Below are 23706 nucleotides of genomic sequence, written 5' to 3' on the forward strand. Positions count from 1 at the left end.
AGCAACTATGATACAGGACGCGAGGTGGCGCTAAATGGAATTGTTCTCGTGGAGTGGGTTCGCGTGTTTCAAATATCTGGCCGTAGTGACAAACAACCATTCGCCAGAGGATTGACTTTACACCCCCTACAAGATGCTTCACGGAATAGATCTGTCTTCGAGTCGGCATAGACAAAGAAAAACAAAACCGCGTTGCCCACTCAGGATGAAGACAGCGTGGAAAGTTTCGACGCAGCATCAAGAAAAACGAAGTCCCGCACACAACGGCACAGCACTCTGCACGAGCTGCAGTACGTTCTCAAACGCAGCACTGGCCATACTACAACTATGCATATACAGATCTGGGTCACGTTCCTCGTCTCTTCTTAGCTTCGCAAGTTCGCGCTTGCTTCGTTCTTGTCAGCGCTATGCTGGAGCCGGTCAACGGCCACAGTGCAAGTGAAAGGAAATACTATTTCTTTGTAGTAGCCCAGGCACTGTTGCCGGCCTCGGAAGTTCAGCTGGCAACGCGTTGGCTGACTGAGCTCAAGATCGCGGGTTCAATCCCGGCTGAGGACGGTAGCAATGGGGGGGAGGTAAACATTGCTTCCAGCACCGTGTGTCGGAGATTTCCGGCGCACGTCAAAAGAACCCCAGGTGGTCGACATTATCCGCAATCTTACCCTGGGGCGTGCGTGCAGCACGTAGCCTCAAAATCTACTCTCAATTATTATCAGTCGCCATCGCCAACCTTCGTGCTACACGAGAGCGCGGGGAGAATATAATATTCTATTCTACATTATTGTTCATTGAAAGCTTGTATTTTATTCGCGATCTTAAAAGCTTCATAAAAATATTGCACGGAGGATCAAATACAGATTCAGATATATATTCAAATCGCGTCATTTGTCAGGGTATGACATCATACATAGCTGACCTGGATTGTGCACAAAGCAAACGCTAATTAATTCGAAACACTTTTGTCTCTTTATTCCTTTCCCCACATGGTAGCGAGAGCATATCCCTATGAGTGCGGTATTTGCGCACTGTGTCAGCAACATCAGCATCTGCATCAGCGACACCTTCCTCATTTAGGAACGCATAAAGAATTATTTCCAATACGAAAGTAGAACATCGAACATATTTGCGTCATTCAATCTTCTCTCCCAACGCCGGCGGTCGTAGACGCACGGGCTGGCAGTGAACGACTCTTTAATGCTCACCCCGCGAAGCGCACCACGTGACCCGCCTATTGCTATGGTGATGAGCGGAGTCAACGCTAACTTTCGAATTTGCGACGTGGTTACGAACACGCTCCTGACCTATCAACGACCTCCCATGCAGCACAGACGGCGGTGGAGCAAAGGAGAACTTGCGAAGCTACGAAATGGCGAGGACACGCGCCGACCTTGGCAGAGCCTACTTTCCGCTAGTTATGGTACTGGCCTCTAGAGGCGCTACTTTTTGTCGGGGAAATGGAAATGAAACGTACAATCCCATTACCATGGCTGCTGCCCTTCCTTTGATGCATGTCTGCAGCGTACTGTACAAGCGCAACTCTCTAAAACACTCCTGCGGTGACGGATTCAGTAAGTCAGTCACGTGATGACGAACATAGCGTCAATATATTGGTGCGATGGAGAAAGTCGGCGCTACTACTCTGGAGCGCCTCTCCAGACCCGTATCCACAGTGATAGCCTGTGATCCCTCTTCCAACAATGACCACGGGATGAGAACCTTCCTTACCTAATTTGGAGACCTCCGTCGTGATTTCAACATCGTACCGGAGGTCCATCATGATCAAGAGAACCAGTATGATGTTGCCGAGTCCAAGTGTAATCTTTTTGCCCGAAGAAGGAGGAAGCCAGAAAATAAGAATGGTAAGGATAGAGACGGCTGTGCAAGGCAGAACCACGTAGAACTGGAAGTTTGCAGAACGACGTTTGGCCAGGAGGGTAAATCTGAGCACGGAGTCTCGACCTTCCTCAGGATGTTCGGCCTCCTGCACTTGCATGGATTCGATCCGGCCCTCCCAGTTGGGATGCGAGGCAGTGAAGTCACTCTTCACCACTTTGCCTGAAAATGGTCACGTGGACGGTCACGATAATTTCCGTTTACTACTCGAAATGGACTAGCAATATTGCTGCTTTGATGCATGTTACTGTTAGATAGGACAGTTCAGAAAATGACACTTATAGAAATGACACTTGACAATGAAAATGAAAGGGGCTGTGGCACTCATGACTGGCCCCATGATATGCTGAACAAACGGGTGTCATGCATCGGTGTGAACCGACATTTTAAGTGTAGCGAAGAGGGTAATAGAAAATGGCCGTTGGGAATACTGAAACTTAACCTGCTGAGTCATCACGGTAGTATTTAGGAGAACCAATAGGAATGGCTCCCTCCCTCTGGCGTCACAGCTGGACGTCTAAGTTTCACCACGGTACCGTAGTTTCACATCAGGGAGGAAGGAAACACAGGAGTGGCGGTTTCCAACAGATGTACGTACCCCTCTGGCAGTCGCTCGAGTCACAACCGCCATTACTTCCTGTCCGCCACGTGACTTTCTTTTTAGTTTCGGTTTCCATCGCTGTGTTACGTGCGTCGGTGTCCGCGTAATTAATTATATGTCACCTTTTATACGCGTATTATTCTATGTTGACCTCTGGATAACACCAGATTCACCAGGATCTCTTTTCATCCATGGAGACAGCCATATTGTTTGGGTCACGTGTGCGATCACGTGGTAGGCAGGACTGTCCCACAATCACGTGCCCACAATCCTACGCACCGGCGGTGGGTACGCCGGCTCCCCGTAGAAAACTATGCGAGGGGCCGCTCCTGTGTTTCCTTCCTCCATGTTTCACGTAACTACGACACGTAGAAAGATTATTCCCTCAGCACTGTGACATACAGTACAACGGCGTAATGACGGACAAAATATCAAAGTGTCACAACCCCTTCTTCTTCCACGTGGCCTGCTACTCGTGGAATAGAGTTCCTCGAGAACTACTTCATTGTCACGTGATCTGCCCACTGGTGGTCAAAACAAACACACGTGGTCATATACGCCAGAACATTCCGAATAGTTCCAAGGATGGCCGGCACCCACCATCGTGACGCATCAGTCCGCTGCAATGTTTACATAACACGGGGAGCTCTATAGCACGTTTACATCGCATTGACGGCATCGCGTAAGAAGCAACATGAACTATGGAAGCATTCACGTTTGAGAATCGGGCACGTGACGATGCCTCTGTAGAACATCAGGACGAGAGCAGCCGATATTTCGAACAAGGACTGTTCTTCTTCTGGACATCGTTCTCATTATTGGCATGGTATTTAGACGGTGAGCGATGACGTGTTAAAGGGAGGCAAGGCCATAGTTGGATTGTGTTGGAAGGACATAGTTGTACGAACAATCGAGGCGGCACCCTTGCACACAAGGGTGCAAAGGTATTGTAGGTGAACAACATGCCGGGATGGGAAAATCCCAACCAGCCTATAGTTGAAACTTCCCCATCCACGCACGCTCTTGACCTACAATGCCCACGAAGCCTTTAACACATCATCCCTAGCCCTTTAAATACCATACCACTGAACAGTAAGTTTTCTAAATACCGGCGGCGGCTCTCGTCCCGTAGCTCTTCCTTCAACGTTCCATTACCGGTTCACCGGTATGTTTCTACATCTCTGTAGAGGTGTTATTGACTCACCAATAAGTTTGACCTTATACCCGTGTGGCGTCCAGGAGGAGACATTAACCGAACATCGTTGTTCATCGAATGGATAGTTGACGAGGTTCATGGTGCAGCGCAAGGAGATGTACACAAGTGGGCACCACCTCACGTTGCCTCGATTGTCTGCTTTGACGGCAGAGAACATCCTCACGGAGAAAGACCCGTGGCCAGAGTTGATGTTGATGCTGGGGGTCCAAACGTCGTCTTTGCCGAAGGTGATACCGGTCGCGCCGCCGTACTCTTGTGGGGTCCAGGACAGGCCCTCGTCCACCCAGTGCTATATCAATACACGAGTCGATGAGATTCTCAACGAACAATTTGTTGTGCCACCTCAAATTTTGTTTCGATGAACGCTACCGAGTGTATATTTACAAAGCAGGACGCTTGAAAGGATGCAAACCCTCAAACTTTCGGCCCTTGAGGACACAATTGGACGTTTTGGACACAATCACGCAACAATAGGTCCTGCATGAAAATCGCCATTCGAGTGGGTGTGGACAGCTTTGAACTCTCTTCGCCTTTGCATTAATGTAAATGCGATCAGGCGATAAAGGCGATCATTTCAGTATTCTGCGAATATAAATTTATATTCGCAGAATACTGAAATGCTCGAGCTTGTCTTATGCATATGATGAAGAGTTTTGTGTTAGTGTGTGTTTCGTTTTAGCTTTTTTTTAGTGTTTCCTCAGACTACGACTACTGTAATGATGTTTGGGTTAGCACGAATAGCCGCTTAATTCATGAAGTAGTCTCTTAGGAGTGCGCAAAATACATTGGCTGAACGGTGTCACTCCGCAATTTAATTTATAACGACGCCCTGGGAAATGAGCACCGTGGTGTTCCGGGTGTTCGACAAAGGCGGTTGAATAATTCGTAAACAGGTGGCGCCATCGAAACACCTTCTTTTTGGTAGAAATCCTTGGGACATCGGCCATGAACTGAGTGATGAGCGGCTCATTTGCATACACTCACTAATTAAATAAACATCCTAACTTTTAAATTTACTTCGCACGCTTACGGAACCTTGGTTTTACGTAGCAAACAATAGTCTAAGAAGAAAAAACGCGTCGACACTTAGTGATTTCTTCAAGTAATTAATCGGTTTCGGTTTACATATTTCTGCGCGGGGCAGTGCACCCAAGCGCTCTTTGGATCACATATCCGGCTGCTAATTTCGTGTTCATTCGCCTGGATTACGAAGGGCGCGATGGAAGATTAGGAAGAGCCGCAAGAGACGCTTTGGTATTCCTTCTCAACGCTTTTACAGAACCCGCGCCCGACCCACAACCCACTCCAGAATCAAGAATACCCGCATACGACTCACTACCGGCACAATGCCAAAAATCTCGACCCGCACCCACAGTAATGTGCGGGTCACCCGCGGTTCATGCAGGACTCTATCAATAGGTGGGTTGCCTCGACACACTCATTATCTTACAAGATGGGGCAGTCTCCAAAGCGTCCAAACCAAAGAGCTACAGCTCAGCTAGGATCATTGGACAACCGTAACCAAGAACGAGAAACTTATGGGGGAGCGTAACCCACGCGCGTTATCAAATGGAACTCACCATGCAGACGAAGGCTGTCATTGAAATGTAACGCCAGCCTGGTTCCTACATTCAAAGAGAAAACATGTCTTGTTGAATGCAGTCCTTAAGTTTGATCTGCCTTAAGATCACGTTGTTCCGTCCTTAACAGAACATCTTACCATGTACAGGAGTTCCTTTGCATAGACTGTGAAATTCACTTGAGTCTCAGAACTGCGACTGTTTTTAGGCTGGTAGTTCTTATCGTACTTGGAGGAGTCCGTGAGGTTAGACCGCAGACGCTTCATGGTCTGCATGTCTACGTCATCTGCTGCCAAATGTGAGTACACGAACATTAACGACAATGAAGCCCAAAAACGCTAGATGTCCATCACGAGTGTTTAACATCATAATCTAATAATCATCATCTAATGTACGCAATGTGCTGATTGTTCACGCTCGACACTGCTTCTGGAGCTACGTGTCTCCAAGGTCCAGAAGTGTCAAGCACGAATACCACATCATCATCATTCTGCAGTCTATTGTCGTTCTGATATCCAAAGGCGGACGGTGATCCACCAGTTCATCTCCAGAGGCTTTGTCTTAACCTTAGCGCTATATTGTCTTTCCTGTTTGGTATTTGGAGGAGAGAAATCGGCTCAGACACAAAATAAGTTTTAGACCCAACAACTCCAACTATGCGATGTAGGGGAACAGATTCTTGACTAAAGTAACTAAAGTTCCTCAAATGTTGCTCACCGAATGCATCCCTTCACGACGTGTCCACTAACGTCTCGATTTGTGGATAGAAATTTGATAAAGCACTCGTTCATGACCTATACCATAATTCTAATATCAACGCGCACGCATTCAGAACGCCACTCACCACATTTGACAAACACAAAAGCAAATCCTAGAATGAACCATGATGCTGCCAATGATGATATGAGCGTCTTGTGCCCGGTAGCCAGGAGAACCATATTTGATTAGAAGCACCGTGCGGTCACAACTGTACTGCGGACGGGGAACAAGTGGGTGTTGAGACAATCGCTCTGGCCTGAGAAACCGAATCAGAGGGCGGATAGTTTGCGCCAACCGGGCACCGTAAGACAAAACCTTGAGTGCGGGTCTTCAAGTCGAGATTTGTTTTGAGGGCACGGCAAACAATATGACGGAGGCCAAAGCACACAGTCTGCGCTTTGCAATAAGAGTTTCACAAAAAATGTTACGACGTGAAACGATTAAACATCTCATATAGGCTTGTACAGTGCCATGAGACGTGCCATTTCGCCTAATAACGACGTAGGACGTGGGCGTTAAGTACACCATGAAGACGTGCGCCTTATTTGTACCATGACGCTCTATTTTGATGATTCGTGACGTCTCGCTATTTTGCTTTAGCCGAGTGTTCTTCAGCGCTCACCGAAATCTCACAAAAGCGTCGCTGTTCGTGTCTGTCTTTATCTGTTTCGACATATTTCAAGTCAACTAATATCCTTTCGAACTTCTGTCCGAAAGCACACATTTACCTAAGTTTTGAATAGTGATTCTGTTTACAAGTTTGCCAGTGATGGTGGACTAAAGAAGTGTTCAGTGCAAGGGTAACCTAGAACGACACCAGAAGGCCAACGAAACGCAACCTAGAAATTCCCAACAGCAGAGCACTGAGCCAAATGACATCTAATTGTTAAGTGCTTTTCTCGTTGTTTTTTTTTTACACCAACCAACCAACCAGTTAAGTGCGGCAATGAATCAACAAGAAGCGGCAAGAAGCAACACATTGTCACATTTTAATAGGTGCCTGTTAAATCTTTGTCGGTCATCCAGTCATAGTTCACGAGCGTGAAGCAGATAAGTTGATTGATGATTAAGTTGATGATGGATTGATTAAGTTGCATGTGTGGCTTCTGGGCCCAAGAACAACGCCGTATGAGCAAGGGAAGATCAGGTTCGGATTGACCTTTCCTTTTTCTTTAATAAATCTTCATACTCCCCCCCCCCCCCAAAAAAAAGGTTGATTGGAATTCTTCCACGTTTCTTCTGCACGCACAGAGCTGAACTGAGGCTGCACCATCAATTCTTCACAACCACACATTCTGTGGAAGCCCCTTTTTGTCTCGATAGCGTTTTTAACCGTCAATATAATCGAGACGATCTCCTCGTCGACGGTAGTTTGTCATTACTACGTCCTGGGTGTCTCATTAAGGCGAAGAAAGAGATGAAAATGCCCCGCTGTCTGACAACTACAAAAATGCGTACACTGTAGAAAAATATCAAGTTCCCGAAAGTGTGTTAATAAAAAGAAAAAAAAAAAGACTCAGTACGCGGTTAGGATAATCGAATTTATTCAGGTACACCCGAAGAAGTGCACACTGATGCACGAAAGCTTGTTAATAAATTCGACGCTCCTAACGCGTGGAACCAGTTTTTTTTCAAGCACAGAAAAGATCGTTAAACGACTCTATGGAGTTATCGCCAACATTTTTAGTTTACGGTAGGATGTAGAAAATGCAGGACAATGTTACCGACGATAACATTAACCACTGTGTCCTTTATAGTGTGTCATTAGCGATGGCTCTATTTAGCGTCCTGACTCTCTTTCCACCGGTTCTTTGATCCATAGCATTATAGGCCCAACAACGATGGCTAGGTAAAGCCTGCTCACACGAGTCACGTTTTCCACGTTACTCAGTAACCTTCCTCAAAATTGTACCAATCTGTAACTTTGTTCTTGCGTCATTTAAAAACCCTGAAACGCGCGTACTGAGAGGTCAATACCGAGAATCCTTTATGCAATGCACAGGTGAACAATGAGAAAGAAGGTTAGCTGCACGTGCGAGAGTGACGTCAAGAACAGGATTATAATTTCTAAATGCCGGTCTTGTCGCGTTCGCTTTCGTAACTCGTGGTTCTCACGAGAAGTAAAACAACATTAAAGGGGCACTAAAATGCAAAAACAAGTTGTCTTCAAATTACGTTACACGCTATTAATTTCGTACGTTTATCATAATTCAAAATTTTGATTCCGTTACGGAGCTACAATGGAAATTATACCGGACTCTTTCTTGCTTCCGCGCTAAGCAGTGAACGTCGTTGCAGCTCATGCATCGGTAGCTTTAGTCCATGCCACGCCATGGAGCAGTCCAGGTGAAAAACATAGTGCGCGTTGCGAAGCGGACTGGCGTCGCTGTCCAAAGGACGTGACGATAAATGTGGAACATTCGCGAGAACTGGTGTGGGCTACAATTAGCGAATCGGTATTGAAAAATGCAGCAGTGCGCATCATGCCCTGCATATACGCAACACAACGATCGGACCCGTTCCAAATTCACACGGCCAGGATAGGTATGCGCCCGCTTCTGCTGCTGTCTCATTGGATGCCGCCAATCTTTGCCATTCGTTGCCGCCAAAGACGACTCTGTTTTCATTGCATTTTTTTTCTAAACGGTAGAGCTATGTTAACTAATTTTGCTCGCATTATACTAATTGAAACACGGGCTTTCATTTGAGAGCAAGTTGTTTTTGTGCCCCTTTAAGAATGGAGCTACTCAGGGTGGAACCAAGCAAAGACATACCAATTCGTAAATGAATCCAACATTTATATTGCGTCGGTGTTGCTTAAAATAGCGTGCGTGTTACGCCTCCGGCCAGGCTGACGTGAAAGAGGAAACCTCCTGACGACGAGAAACACGCTTCGCATCCGCCTTCTCGGACACTCTTCTCCAGCGCTTTGCCAATGACACTTTGGACGCTTCGTTCACGGTAAGTACAACTCCTGCTACCTGTGGCCACGCACTGTAATTTATGACCCATTTTCATTGTGTACCGGTCGTATAAGCTCCAAGAGAAGACACGGATGATCATTCCGTCTAGTGTTTTCCTAATCAACTGGTCATGCGGGCGCTTGTCCCCCTTTAACCATTCAGACTTGATGGTGACAGCGATGTGATAAAGAAAAAAACGGGGATGTCAGTTTCGACGATGTCGAACTGGCTACCCCAGTACGCTTACACAAAGAAAGTACAAACAGATGATGAGATGATGAGAAAACAAAGAGATGACCAGAGAAGAACAGATATGATGATGGAGTTCACCATGCAGTTCAAACGTTTCGACCAAGTGAGTGTAAAATGTCGGAATCGCTGGGGACTATTCAGACTTAACCACTCATTTATTCATCCATTTCAGCTGAGAGCTCGCTCAGAAACTCTACATTTCTGGAAGCGAAAAGGGGGGGGGGGGCAACGGCCCCTCTTCCCCCTTCCCCCCAGCTGGCGCCCATGAGTGGAGGGTTTGCCCTTCTACTGCACTACAACTGGCTTATTCGAAAAATATAATATTGTTTCCATATATCGCATGTACGATTATAAACTGTGCCTCACTTACAGAGAAGCAGTTGCCAATAGCAATATGACATTTCTTGAAATTGTAAATTTCTTGGCAAACGTGAACTGTTATCCGTCTCGTCACCGCCAAAACAGATGGTCTGTTAGAAGGTGCAGAACAACGTACCGTACACAACTAATACAACGAACACTTCAAGCACGTCAAAGACGTCAAGCGTCCTGGAACAGCTGGTCGCACCAGTACGACCTTTACGTTTCCATTTTTGTTTCTTTCTTCTTCTATTCTATTCTATTCTAGGAAGCACTTCCTCGACTTCTGAGCGTATTTAATCGAGATTTTCTCAATTCCTCCACGCGTAACATAAAAAAATATTTCTGAACGTAAAATGGTGAAAAAAGTAGAAGTACCGTAATTTTGTTATCATATATAGCTACTGCATTTTGTACTTTTGTGTTTTCTTACATGACCTTTGTGTATTCGAATGTGCATGAATCATGATGCTGCTGTTGTAGGGGACCAGTGGCCCCGTCAAACCGCGAATAGTGGCTTTTTGTCACCGGTTCCCTGTCACTCAGTGATGAAATAAATAAATGGATGGTACGTTTATACTTTCTGTTTGTGAGAGAAATAAAGACTCAACTTGAGAACATCAGAACCGAAAGTTATGTAAGCTACGCATGGGGTGTTATTATTTTGTCCATGTGTGCCGATAATCCAGGAACCCAAGAAGCTTCGCATGCCCAAGTTCGTGTACAGTTGTTCAGGTTTGCTGCTAGTAAATACTGCAGACGGTTAGAATATGCCACAAATAAACGCAAGCATGCTCCACACGCACCAGCAATCAACGTTGCAAGATGGCATCCACGTTCCAACGACTCAGGTAACCGAGCGGAATGCCAACGGGGGGTTTCTGGAATCGATATCTCAAGAGGCGGTATGACCGGAAGTGCGGTTATATTCAAACTGCAGAAAATACTTGTCACACCTTAATTAGATTTTGACAGACAGTGGCTTAATTATTGCGTCTTTCCTTTTTTGCTTGTTTGTTTTTCTTTCATTCCTGGGAATAGCAAGCCGCCGTAGCGCAGGCTAACCTTTCCCTCCTATTTTTTTGTATAATAAATATATCGCCCCCCCCCCCTCAGTTTTTCGTTGCATTCTGCATGCTCTAGCTCAAGTGGAGAAAGTATAGCTCGTTTCATTATCAGCACATCGATGGTCATATCGATAAAGACAAAAGAGACTTCCCGGCCACGCTACTTATTTTTTTCTCACTCGTAAATAGTCGCCGAAATGTAGAGCTATATTTTGGCGACAATGCATTAACTATGTCGACGTGTGGTAAAAAGAAAAGGAGTCCGGCATATAATTATCCTCCGCTTAAACTCTTTATATTCATTTATGTATCGTGCATCCGAACAAATATGCCGGACGTGTGAGCATCGCACCACTTTGTCATCACCGCGGCAACGACGAAGGCGCCCTAAAGTGCATGTTTGCTAAAAGCGTGGTATGATTTTTGTCATGACTCCTTAAAAATATCTTACAACAACCCCACCTCAAACTGCTTGTAAAAAGCCAAATATATAGGAAAAAAACTAAAAATGCCCCGAAACCGGCAGATACCAGTGTCAACCCCACCCCGATGTCATCCCAGGATGAAAACCCATGAACGTGTGGCGCGTGACGTTAGGAACAAGTCTTCGAGGTCTTGTAAGTGTCCGGTGAAGGTCAATGGGAGGGCTTTTGGTGCCAATTTGTCACGCTGCGGACGTATCCACCCCCGCATTTTCGGAACTAACCTCTCTACGACGTCACGTAGTTGCCACTCTCCTTTTCCGTAGACGTCTCCTCGCGCTCCTTCCTCCGTGGAGTAGTGCACCCGCTTTACTTCGGCCATGTGAGTGACGCCCCCACCAAAAAGCAACAAACACGTATACGTATCCTTCAAGTAGGACGCTCGGACGTAGCCCAGCTGGAGCTCTCTGCTTCAATGGATTCCCATTGGGTATGGTGCATAGTTCATTTGTCGCTGTTCGCTCATCGGATCGTCTGTGGTAAGCACATCTATTACGACTATTATCCAGCTCTTGACTAGATGTTGCATTCTCTCTCATACTCTTATTCTTAAACTCATACTCCTCGCATCATTAGTCCTAAAGAGTAGCCAGTCAACGTGAACCGCTACTCTTGGCTTATAATCAATTAAACGGAACTTGGATTGACACAAGTGCGCAAAGAAGACGTATAGCCTAAGAAAAGTACCTGAAACGCCACTTTTGCCGCCACGTTTTTACGCCATGTGTTATACTCGTTGCGTGCAACATTAACGCACATTTTACGATCTTATCATGGTTTCACAACACTGCCCCGATTCCAGACGATAGCCCAAACGAAGACACGTATATGGTGACAGCAAGGCTTAAGGCTCGGCTTCTGGACCCAAAGGTTTACGACAGGGTAGTCCGACCCACTGGGATAAACTCTACTGTGACGCCTATCGGTGTGGACATCGTACCAGAATCTGTCGCGCATGCGGTGAGATGTGCCATTGAAACCCGTCGTTTTAGCACGATCCAATGACTTGTCATGTATTCCACGTACTTTCCAGGGAATGTCCACGGACAGCCTTGAGATCAGCTTCCTCTATTGCATGGTGAGCTTTCTTCCGTGGTCCTTTATCCTGAGATTTTTCCTGTGATAAGAGTGTTCTTCGTTGTTTACCAGCACTGTAAGGCGTTTTCAGTAGTACTACTGTCTTGTACGGCTTGCGTCAAAGTTAACTTGAACACTACTCTAGCCTGCGAAGCGGGAACAGAGCCACCCTTCCAGTGCCTAGCAGAAAACAATGCCTTCATGTCACCCCTCTAACTCTAAATAGGTAACACACTCCGCCCTTATATCTACTAAGCACTAGAGTCACTAAATAGGGGTACGGAGCATTGCATTCCCTTTCCGCGCAGGAGCCGCCGTTCGGTGTCCTTGATTGGGCCGATCGTGTCACGTGGTGTCTCCTTCCAAGAACGCGCCGTCCATGTTGAGTCCCCTCCATCCAAAATCGGTTTCCTCGGTTGCGAGCAGTTCTCCGGCGGAGAAGGGGGAGATTGACGTCCCATTGCTAGGCGACGCAGCCGCGCCGGACCTAAGGTGGCAGTCTCGCTCGCTGGCGTGGCTCAGTTGTCGCTACTCTGCTCCCTATTTAGTGACTCTACAAAGCACCACCAGGGTCCGCAGGCCGGAATGGAGCTCGAGGTAACTCTGATGTGAGCGGTATTATGCACTCGTAAAACGCAGTATGAATCCTCATTAAGCTCCAGCACCGTACATAAGTGACGTACTTCCTCTTTGTTTTTATGCTTCAATAGAAGAGTTTGAAGGATTGTATATCCGTTCTCTAAAACGAGATGTTTGCGAACGATACGGTTGAACTGAATATGCATGCTTTCACATGGAAAGTACCTCGTCTGAGATTTCACAAACACACCAATCAAGTCCCGACCGGACTCTACTAATTTCGCGGGCGCATTTCCTTGAAGACTTGGAGCGACCCTCGTCTGCAGTGGGACAGGAAGAAAGACGACCCCACCTTCTTCATTGCGCCAACCACAAGTGTCTGGGTGCCTGACACTACATTACTCAATGCGTAAGTGTTCGAATACTGCAGAAAAAGGTGCTGACGCCAGGACTAAAACACAGACCCGTGGCTCCATGGGAAATGTCTCCGTTAACACCATTTGTAGCACACACAAACAAAATAATTTTCTCGTGCAGCGTGCACAGACCTCCAGTATGACACAAAAGACAGGTCATTCGGTAATCCCGTGCTGGATCCCTTCCCTTCCTTCTGTTTTATTTTTTATCAGCATTAAACATACCCCCCGCCACCCCCGGTGCTGGATGCCAGCCACACTGGTATTCGGGGCAATTAATTTGCCTACTTGCTGCCGCAGCTGCAATTTTAGTCGACATTATTCCGTTGGAAATACCCCAGTTTCCACACAAGCTTGTCCGGAGGCAACACTTTCCATGACCCCATTACATTTAGAGAAGCCATATCAGGATATGCTTTATCTGAATTATTATCCACCCAATATGACACTAGTCTGTGACACGACGTAATCTAATATGTACAATCGTTTTCCTGTAGTGCTGTACATACCACGCAATTGGTTTGCCCACTCGGTTATGTAGTACCTTCTGGTAGTAGTGATTAACGTATGAGAAAAAGAGAATGTGTACCACTGGTGGCAGGCTCTGTTCTTTATCACATAACGAAGTCACGATGGGCGTACATTAAAGCAGCAAACGAGACTTTGCTTGAGACCATCGAAAGGAAAGTACGTCGACGTAGTTAAAAGGACGCGAACAAACAAAGTTGTGCTCTCTCCATTGCAGGAATCCCAACATGATTTATGTAGGTCAAGACAACGTAGTCGATGTCCAGGACAATGGCATCGTCCTCATGTGCCCTTCACTGACGGCCACCGTACCCTGCACCATGGACATGAGAAACTTCCCTTACGACGTTCACGAGTGCACCCTGCAGTTTGCGTCGCTTTCTTATTCGGACTCCGAAATCGAGTACACGACCAAAATTCGGCCCACCCCAACGAACAATGTAAGCTCCGAATGGGATGTGCAAGTAGTCTCGTTCCAGAAAGGGAAAGTCCTCAACCATACGTCCTTGGACCTCGTGGTGCGCATGCGTCGCACAGGTGGCGTCTACCCGTACACAGTGACGTTGCCGACGCTAGCCCTAGCGTTCGTGACGTTGGCTATCTTCTGGATGCCACCAGATTCAGACAGGAGAATCACCGTGGGCCTATTCGGATTGCTCGCAACGTACCTGTTGCTGTCCTGGATGACGTGGACAATGGAGGCTCACGTATTCGTGCCTCGGATTAGTAAGTCCTTACTTGAGGAATTTAACACTAGCATGCAGCGGCGTAGCCATCGAAATATTTGGGGGGAGGGGACTTTATGGGGACTTTACGTGGGGAGGAGGATTTCCCCCTCATTTCCCTCTCTCAAATGCTCTACCAACGATAGAATATCGGGGGTTTGAACCCCCTTACCCCCCGTTGGCTAGGCCAATGCTAACATGCATACTGACAGGTCCTGTCGCTTAGTCTCATTTGCTGGCTTCAGGCATGATGACAAAATCCCTCCAGAATCTCGCGCGAGAGACTTCATTTTAAAAAGAGTCAGGGTGACGTCACCACCGAAGAAAACTTTAGTATAGAAACATCTCGGCTGATGATACGCTTAAAAAATAAACAGCTCGTGCACGTGCCTCTGTCATTACGAATTTTTGCTTATCCACAGCAGGAATAATATGACTGCGAGCTGAGTGAGCTACAATATGACTATATATACTCAGACCAAAACGACCTTCTCAAAAATTATTTTATTTCCTCAGCCAAAGAGAGGAATAATCTCTCGTGTGTGTTACAGTGTCCTCAGCGGCCTTTGACTCAAATGATCTCATGATCATGATCTCAAAGCACGTGTACCTGCCTGGTCTGGTAACGAAGGAAGAACTTCTACCGTGGCTTGAGTTCCTCGCTCAAAGCACTGTACAAGTTCTACAAGGTCGAAGTAGGCATCAACAAGGCGGTGGAGCTTTGTGTGAATGCACCCGCCGTCACTGAGGAGTTGAGATGATGGGGGACTGCATCAACATAGAATGCTTCATGGAGGCTGCTCTGGCGCTGTCCCTCGGCAAACATACGGTGGTCTGGGATGACAGCATGATGCTGGTGATGACTCCCGGGGAAGGCAAATTATCTTTCTCTACTATGAACACGCCGAAGAACTGTCGTTCCCTCAGATCTACTTGGGCGAGCTTCGTAAGATCAATCCCGATGCCAAGCACTCAGCCTTCACCATGGCGTCAAGTGAATGCCGAAGGGCCGACCGCAGAGGTGCCACGTCACTGCACGTGCTCTACATGTCCATGAAAGTCATGTGCCACAGGATCAGTTCCTCCATGGCGGTGTTCTTCCGCAACACGGACACCATCACGCGGGAGCAATTGTCGAGCGAAAGCTTCCTGGAGAACGCCGTACAACACGATATCCCCGGCATCCCCGACAGGGTCCAGTACTGACACACCCGAAAGAAGAACCTCTTCGCCATGATCAGTCAACTCGGAAAGCTGACGGTGTTTCTTACACTCTCGGCCTCCAAAGTACGAGTACATTGGTCCAACTTGCTCTCTCTGCTGCAAAGGCTCAAGTTGAGGCCGGTCGACGTGTGTGTGTGCCAGTAGAGGAGTTATCAAGCTTCGAAAGAGCCGGTCTCGTCAATAACGACCCCGTGGAGTATGCTGTATACTTCGACCATATCGTGTAATCATGAACATCCTTGCACACCAGAAGATATCTCCGTTTGTGCTGTATATGGTCCTAGACTATTTCAAACGGAACGAGTTTCAGCACAAGGGGAGTGCCCACGCGCACGTACTCCTGTGGCTGGCGAACGCTCCGAATGCACAGCTAGGGCCCGACATGCTCTCGGTCGATCACGAGCAGGTGAAGCGCCCCCGCACGCAGGTACACCAGCACACACATACCTGCTACAAGAGAAACAGCAAGAAGTGCCGCTCCGTTCTGGCCGATGCTAAAGACAACGATAGTGCAGCCGCTGCCTGCCGCCACATCACCACACCATCACCATCACCACAGACGAGAAACAAGCCAAAAGTATCAGCGAGACGCTGAAGCAGCGCTACTTGGCGATTCATGCCGCCATGGAGGACACCGAGTACCTGACCGTACAGCACTTCTCGGGCCACCACAACATCCACACTGAAGAAGACTACATGATGATCGCACGCGCGGGGGTGACTAGGCTTAAGCTCATGCTGAAGCGAGACGAGAGCCAAACGCGGGTTAACTACTTCAACCCCTGGATATCCTCCATACTCGACTCTAACATGGATCTTCAGATCATACTCGACGTGTACGCCTGCGCCACGTACGTCGTCGAGTACGTAAACGAGGCAAACCGAGGCATGTCCAACCTGCACAAAGCTTTGAACGAAATTGTGGAGGCTTCACCCGAGGCGAACCTGACCTACACCAAGGCTCTCCGCGAATTCGGCGTCAAAATGCTCAATGCAGTGGAAAAGTCTGCGCAGGAAGCTGCGTGGTTCCCCCTCGGCCAAAACATGTCCGAAACGAGCCAGGTGGTCGTCTCTGCCAGTACGGCTTGGCCCGAGGTGGGTACCCGAGTTCGTAAGACAGACCAGATGAACGTGGAAGGCCCCGACTCGACGAGCACCGACGTGTGGCGAGTATGGAGAAGTACGAGGGCCGTCCCGCCTACCGTGAAGGGCTCACATACGCGACCTTCCTTACAGAATACATTGATCGGTATGGGGCGCCACAGCAGACTACTCTGCGTCGCTGCCACAGCAACCCATTTACCGACGTGGTGAACTTCAAGAGACAGCATGTGCTCCTTTTCTACCCATTTAGGTGCGAAGTTGACATCCCGTATTCACACAAGTACATGAACATCTACGACGATAACTTATAATTCATCCTACAAGAGAAAGCAAGGTACACCAGCGGGGTCGATACTCGAGATATGGAAGAACTTTGCTCTATGATCATCGCGGCCGAGGCGCTGCGCGCTGAATGGGAAGAAGAGGAGCCCCACCAAATGGACCAGCAGCAGCGACACGTCGGGAACCCAGTCACCACCCTCGTACGAACATTGGTCGACGACAACTCGGACCTGCTAGGGGACACTGAGCAAGTGCAGCCCAAAGCCATCAGTCCGAGGTGCCTTGCTCTGCAGAGCCGCGTCGATTGCATGCCCCGGGTGGAATACCACGAAAAGATGCGCATGGCCAACACCTCCCAGTATGAAATCCTCCGTGAGGTAACCCCCCGACTTACCACGCCCGACAGCAAGGTTTTGCAGGTGTTGTTGACCAGGGCAGCAGGGTGTGGCAAGACGTTCGTGCTCCGCCTCATGATGGACATATACAACCGTCACTATAATACGCCTGGCACGGACCGCAGCGTCAATGCCTACACCGCCTGCGCCACCCTGGGAAGAGCCACCGTGGTTTTAGGCGGTGTGACAGTCCATGCGGTGTTCAAGCTTACCGTGTGTGCACGCACAAGGACAGAGGCTTCGGCGGTAGCGACTTGAACACCTTCAGGTGCTCATTCAGAAACATCCGACGTGTGATCGTTGATGAAGTGAGCATGATGTTCTCCGACATCCTGGGCAGATCGATAAGCGGCTCCGCCTGGAGAATCCCTACATGATCATACACAACATTGACGTACCTGACGGCTTAGTAAATGGTGCGGTGGGCACGCATAAGTACGTCAAGAAAGATGTGGACGGTCTGCCCCTGAGGCTTTTTTGCGACTGCCCCCCCTTACCATCGGTATGGCAGCGTGTCTTAAGCGTGAACCGCATTGCCTGAAAAGCGTTCGAATTTTTTCCGAACCGAATTTGGGACTTTTTTTCGGAGACCAGAATTCCGGTCCGCATTCGGCCCGATCTGGCAAAGCTAGATTTTTCCTCTGAAATGGGAAGTGACACCAACCGAAAAAGTAGGAAGCATCCAATGGCTATTCAGCTGGAAGGAGAACCATAGCAGTTTTCGGACAATTTTTCGTGCCATATGCGATTCATCCTTTACCGGTAGGCGTCTGCGCCAAGGGAACCCCGAAATCCATCATTCGTGGGTTCCCGTGGACCTGAGGCATATAGTCACGCAACTCCGAACCGTAAGCAGTTCCCGGTCGTACAAGCCAACGCGATAACCATACACAAATCTCACTACCACGAGGCCGTGTACGAATAGGCCAAAACAGATGCTAACAGCTTCATAAAACTTGCCAACAGACTTCCAAAGGATCGACCAACGAATTTTCCTAAAGTTTATATTTCTTCAGCCACAGACTGAAATATTCTCTATAGTGTGTTACAGCGTCCTCAGCGGCCTTTGACCCAACACCCAACAATGTTGTCTTATTGCTTTCTAGTTACGTTCCTTGGAAGCACCATGCTTGTTGAAGCTATCGTCATTGGCTTCTCTGTAGTCACCATGAACTTGGTGAACACCTCCATGCCGAGTCCCGACCTCCTGGTACGCTTCCTACGTGGTCCAGCGGCGAAGTTTCTCTGCTTGAGCCAACAAGTCAAGTCCCCAGGTGCCGTGGATACAGACGACGATGGACAGATCAACTCGAAAGAAAATGACAGCGACTGGTACATGATTGCTCAATGTCTGGACAGGTTTCTGTTCCTTGTGTTTCTTGCTGTCTTTGTGGCTCTGGAGGTTTAAATTTCTTTTCGTCGCCGCTAGTGTCGTGTGTTATCTGTTTCGTTGAAATTGACTCGCATGTTGAGACAAGGCACAAGATCAATAAAGGTGTCAAAACGAATTTTGAACGAAAGAGTTGCGTTCGTTCGTTCAGGCGCACTTGCCCGGTAGCTATAACTACACCTATACACAGGGTGTTCCATTTAACGTGATAAAACATTCTACCTGGCGACGTACTCGCCGGAGGATTGTGGGACTTTCGACAATTGCCTTCTGGAAACTTTTGGCGTCATTGAGGAAGGATTTGAACAATTTTGAATTGCGAGAAATTTATTTTTTTAGATTGAACTTTTAAAATTGCCAAGCTTACGTTACTTTTTTTACAGAAATATGAAATCATCCACATATAACCGCAGACCCAACAAGAACTATGCACAGCATCGCAACAGAAATAAATGAAAACAATTAGTAAACATTCCGTTTTAGCCCCACCTACTTGTGGGGCTTTCCCCCCCTTTTCTGTAAAATGTGCGTCTAGAGAAGGAAGCTTTCGTTTGTCTTGTCTTCTTTGTGATAAGACGGTTGTCACTAGTATCAAGTTCAAAGCGGGGGAAAGAAAGGTAAAACAAGGGGCGGGAACACTTCCTCCTCTCCCCGCACTTTCCGTGCGCTCTTCCTCGCGACAATCAAGCAGGCAGGGCTTACGCGGAATTTTTACTCGGAATTTTTACAAATTTTGTACGTTAGGTTATCATTAATTCGAGGGTTAATACATATATTTCGCGAGGCGCGAAATATATATATATATATATTCTGGTAGAGTTGTAAAGTTTCTTGATGAGCAATGGTCCACGGTACCGTGTCAGACCCCGTTCTGTAGTTGCAGGAAGGGAGGAATTACAGGCTAAAAATCTGGTTTTGCTTCAGACTGACAAGTCTGGCCGTTTTGGTGTTCTACCGAGAGAAGAGTTCTTAAAAAAGCGGTCGAATGCGGGTGACGAGCTGTTGGTGCTTTTCAGTGGAAACCTTCGGACGTTGAAACAGGATGTTTTGAATATTTTGAATGAAAAGATAATGTCGGCTTTGGTAAAGAGTGTCAAAGCAACGTCTTCTTGCACTTTCTCTTGGAAAATTTTATTGAAGCATCACAAACCCAATCTACCTTTGGAATTGTACTTAATGAAAATAGCACATGGCAGAAGTTGGTGTCAACGTTCATTCAGAAATCACTGTCAGTTTTAAGTGTACCCAACTCCTTATCTTTGAGCAACTCTCAAGACTTTATCAGAATGCTTTTGTCGTTTCATGGTTCTGAAATGTTCGGGATGTCTTTGGATGTGAAAGATCTGTACGATACTCTTGGGAAACCTTTGCTGTTTTGTTTTTCCTTTTACTTTATTTTCTTCTTTTCCTTTTCTTCCCTCTGCTTTACTCCCCCCTTTTCTCCTTTTTCTTCCTCCTTTTATTTTCCTCTTTTCCTTTTCTTTTCGTCCCCTTTTCTTTCCTTCTTCCCTTTTCCTTTTTTTTTTGTTTGGAATAGCAAGCCGACCTTCGTCTGGCTGACCTGTCCTTTCTTTTTCTTAATAAACATATCCCCCCTTTTTTGCTGTTGAAACGTGTTTCGGATCTTTTGAACGCCACTTTGGTTTAGTCATCGGCAATCATTCTTTTCTCCGCCATCTCGTCGAGACTGGTAGGTACCCGGGTTTGAATCCCGGTGTCAGCTATGCTGGGGCTTTTCCTGGGTTTTTCTCAGACGCTTTCAGGCATATGTGGGCACATTTCCCTTAGAAGTTGGCCCAGGACGCACATTCCCCCAGGGCGTCAGTCGTGACGTTGCCCACCTCTGTGAGGCCGACAACGGTGAGCCCTTTCACGATCACCACCACCCGGCCAACGGGAAGTTCAAGTTTTTAGATTTGACCTTACACTTCAAAGGTGGTTGGTGCTGGGAATATGGTGCGTCACGCAAAAAAACCCTCCTATCCAGAATGAGCTGCCAATTCTAAGCTGGTAAAAAAATAGTTTCATAAATTCTTTGATAAACAGTGCCCTGTTCAAGTCTTGCTCGCATTTCCTGTCCAGTACTCTCAAACTACAGACCGCCAGATTACAAAGAGCGGGCTACGAGTTTACGTTAATCCAGCGCAATTTACTAGCACAGTTTCAAGCTCGCCCGAAACGTTTAATGGAAGAAAAAGAGAAAAAAATTGCAATAGTTCCGTACTACCACAAGGTTTTCCATAATTTGAAGACCATGTCGGAGGAGATTGGGGTCCGTCTCATTTTTAAGAACAACTTCAGGTTAGATCGTTTAACGCCTTTTTCAAAACCAGAGTCTGGTTGTAATGTTTAACACAGAACTATCAAGTTTGTTCCTTATGGCAAAAATGTTTATAGAGAGAATCGCGTAGTTGCAGGCTAGCTGGTGGATATATACTCCATGATAAGCAAGCCTGAGCGATGGGCAAAACACGTAAACAACACAACACGAAGAATTCCTTTAGCTTGTGACTCTGTAGGTATACTTAGGGCAAACGTCAAAATGCGTAAACCAAAGGTCGGGCCAGCATAAAAACAGCCCATATTCGAATTTGTCGGATAATCTAAGTCTCTGTAATAATTGTCAGTCCCTATGGTCCCAGACGCTGGTGCTGGCGTGGGAACTGCAGAGGCGAAAACGTCTTTGGAGGGGAGCCCTGGTCACACAGAAGGTGGGCAATTGTATTCTTGTGTCTTCTGTTTGTATCCAACCCGGGCTTCAGACGCCTCCTGTGACATTCTTTCAACTTAGTTTGTCCTCACATCTCTACTCCTCTCTCTGTGTGTGGTGGTTCTGCGCAATGCGCGAAACTCTCTTGATGCTTTGCGCGTGCGCAGAACCACCAGTGTACGATGTACTAAAACTCACTATTACGGAACTTTGCACATCATTGCGCATTACGACTGCCTACTTATGGACTGCCCTTACTACCAGCGAGAGCGCGAGATCTTGCAGCACGGAATGCAAGCAGTCGACCACCGCCCTCTTACCATAGGCAAGGTGCTGGGCCCATGGTCCAGTAGCGTTCATATGCATCAAGGTCTCCGTCACCTTTGGGATTTCCTGTCATCAACAGGACTCTCCACCCGGCTTTGATCACCTGAATCCTCATCTTCACCTCCATCATTATCTCTCACTATCTACAAATGGCACTGGGGCAGCGCCCAGCCCGCTCATCGTCTCTTTATGTGTGCGTGCGTGGGTGCGCGCGCGCTTTACGAAAGAGCAAGCTGGAAGTTGTCATGTTCAACAGCAACATGATGCCAGCCAAATTCTGTGATTTGCTTATTATATTTTCGGAACCATTATCGTAAAGGCCTTCCGACCAGCTATATTTCTTGTAATCCCCACTGAACCGGTGCCGCGATAAAGAAACGAACGAGGGGGCCCTCTCCACTGACGCCACGCTAACCAAGGCCCAAAAGTGCGTTAGAGAAATGATTTAAAATTGTCATGTCTCTTCTGATGCCTTCGAAACACTCTGATGTGACATTAGAAAGGCCGCCCTCTGATGTCTTTGGAACACGCTGGGGTGACATTTGAAAAATCAGATGCTCTCTCTGATGTCCTCGCGACAGGTTCATGTTTTGGTTTGTTGCTTGGTTCTGTTTGATTTGTTGTTTAGTTTTGACGTTCATGCGTGACGCTCTCCCTGGCGTCCTTCGAGCCGGCTTTGATGTCCTGATGTTATCGTGTTTCACGAATTGCGCATGCGCAACCGTCTTTGTCAGATTTGAATCTCAGTGGGCTGGCGTGCACAAGTGTGGGAACGTCCGTTGCTGCAATCCGTTTCAATCTCTTTTAATCCGTGTTTATATCATGATATATACGTTCAGCGTTGGTTCACGTCATATTAGGCAAGTGCGTAGGAATGTTCTTTAGTGTTTTCGTGCATGGAGTCCGACGAAGACAACACGCTGTCGCCCAAAATAACTGACATCTAGTGACCCGACGACTTGAAGATGATTTCGTCTGTCAGCAAGTGCTTGACCGTTTTCGCAAGGAAACCAAAAGATACGCAGACATGGACATTCCGATGAGATCCGAGTGAGCGGTCTGCGTTTGTGTACAGAAGACGTCGAGGAACATGGCTGTTAGAGAAAGTCTAGAGCTTGCCAGAAGATAATTTGTTGTCTTATTATGTCATACTCCCATCATTTCTAGGTTCCTGGAGCAAAACAATTACTCACAAAATCACGAGTGCCACAGCATGATCTTCGAGACACATCTGTAGCAAGTGCCTATTAATGCGGTGCAGCTTGTATTGGCGTTTTTGATGATAAGTGCACTGTAAAAATATGGGTTTGTAAAAATAAATAGGTTGTACAAAAAAGAAAGACGACTTTGTGTCCTAACGCGTTATTTTCTGCCTTGTGTCCTAGAGGATAATTTGGAATGGCCCATATAACATCAAGGTATGGAAGTGGGGGGAGGGGAGATATGTGAGAAGAAAAATAAATTATGAAGCTGGCTGGCGTGACATTAAAACATCAGCGCCTGCTATCACATATTAGGACATCAAGGTCTCAAATTACAGCCTAATGTGTTTTAGGCCTAAATATTTTTTTTTGTAACGGGACAAACAGGCGCTAGGCATTTGGCACTTTCAAGTACAATTTTGAGGTACTTTGCCCATCACGTCGAGTGGTTTCTTACCGGATTCTGCTGCCCGCGTGCGTTCTAAACAGCGAATGCAAGCCGCTGACTTCCATCTACACCTCACACTTGTCACAGTCACAGAAGACACACCTCCTGCGATAGGGTCCGATTTCA

General features: G+C 47.2%; 2 protein-coding genes and 1 long non-coding RNA gene across 6 annotated transcripts in view; 2 read left to right on the forward strand and 1 right to left on the reverse strand.

Moving 5' to 3' along the window:
* LOC135398774 (neuronal acetylcholine receptor subunit beta-4-like) overlaps positions 1 to 23706 on the reverse strand; it is a 67000-nt gene that overhangs the window by 1058 nt on the left and 42236 nt on the right. For 2 of the 4 annotated variants that reach the window (XM_064630216.1, XM_064630217.1), the window contains exons 4-7: positions 5431 to 5579; positions 5291 to 5335; positions 3699 to 3999; positions 1726 to 2055 (exon numbers count right to left, since the gene is read on the reverse strand). In XM_064630216.1, coding sequence (XP_064486286.1) covers positions 1726 to 2055; positions 3699 to 3999; positions 5291 to 5335; positions 5431 to 5579 — 825 coding nt within the window. Of the gene's footprint in view, positions 1 to 1725; positions 2056 to 3698; positions 4000 to 5290; positions 5336 to 5430; positions 5580 to 6134; positions 6296 to 23706 lie in introns of those variants that run through there. The other 2 variants (XM_064630219.1, XM_064630218.1) reach the window with 2 other exon arrangements.
* LOC135397540 (uncharacterized) lies at positions 8980 to 10208 on the forward strand. The gene is made up of 2 exons (XR_010423655.1): positions 8980 to 9367; positions 9437 to 10208. It is a non-coding gene; the product is annotated as an uncharacterized LOC135397540 (long non-coding RNA).
* LOC135397541 (acetylcholine receptor subunit beta-like) lies at positions 11436 to 19012 on the forward strand. The gene is made up of 6 exons (XM_064629134.1): positions 11436 to 11652; positions 11976 to 12133; positions 12207 to 12251; positions 13132 to 13238; positions 13991 to 14499; positions 18610 to 19012. Exons 1-6 carry the CDS (start codon positions 11589 to 11591, stop codon positions 18909 to 18911), a joined length of 1185 nt encoding a protein of 394 aa, XP_064485204.1. The 5' UTR covers positions 11436 to 11588; the 3' UTR covers positions 18912 to 19012.

Source organism: Ornithodoros turicata, chromosome 6 (genome assembly GCF_037126465.1).
Source record: "Ornithodoros turicata isolate Travis chromosome 6, ASM3712646v1, whole genome shotgun sequence".
In the NCBI taxonomy this organism is placed as follows: Eukaryota; Metazoa; Arthropoda; class Arachnida; order Ixodida; family Argasidae; genus Ornithodoros; species Ornithodoros turicata.

Coding starts and splice junctions, on each gene's coding strand:
- LOC135397541 (XM_064629134.1), top strand. CDS start 11,589: ATGGATTCCCATTGGGTATGGTGCATAGTTCATTTGTCGCTGTTCGCT. Junction 12,134..12,206: donor CAGAATCTGTCGCGCATGCG/GTGAGATGTGCC, acceptor CGTACTTTCCAG/GGAATGTCCACGGACAGCCT. Junction 14,500..18,609: donor CGTATTCGTGCCTCGGATTA/GTAAGTCCTTAC, acceptor ATTGCTTTCTAG/TTACGTTCCTTGGAAGCACC.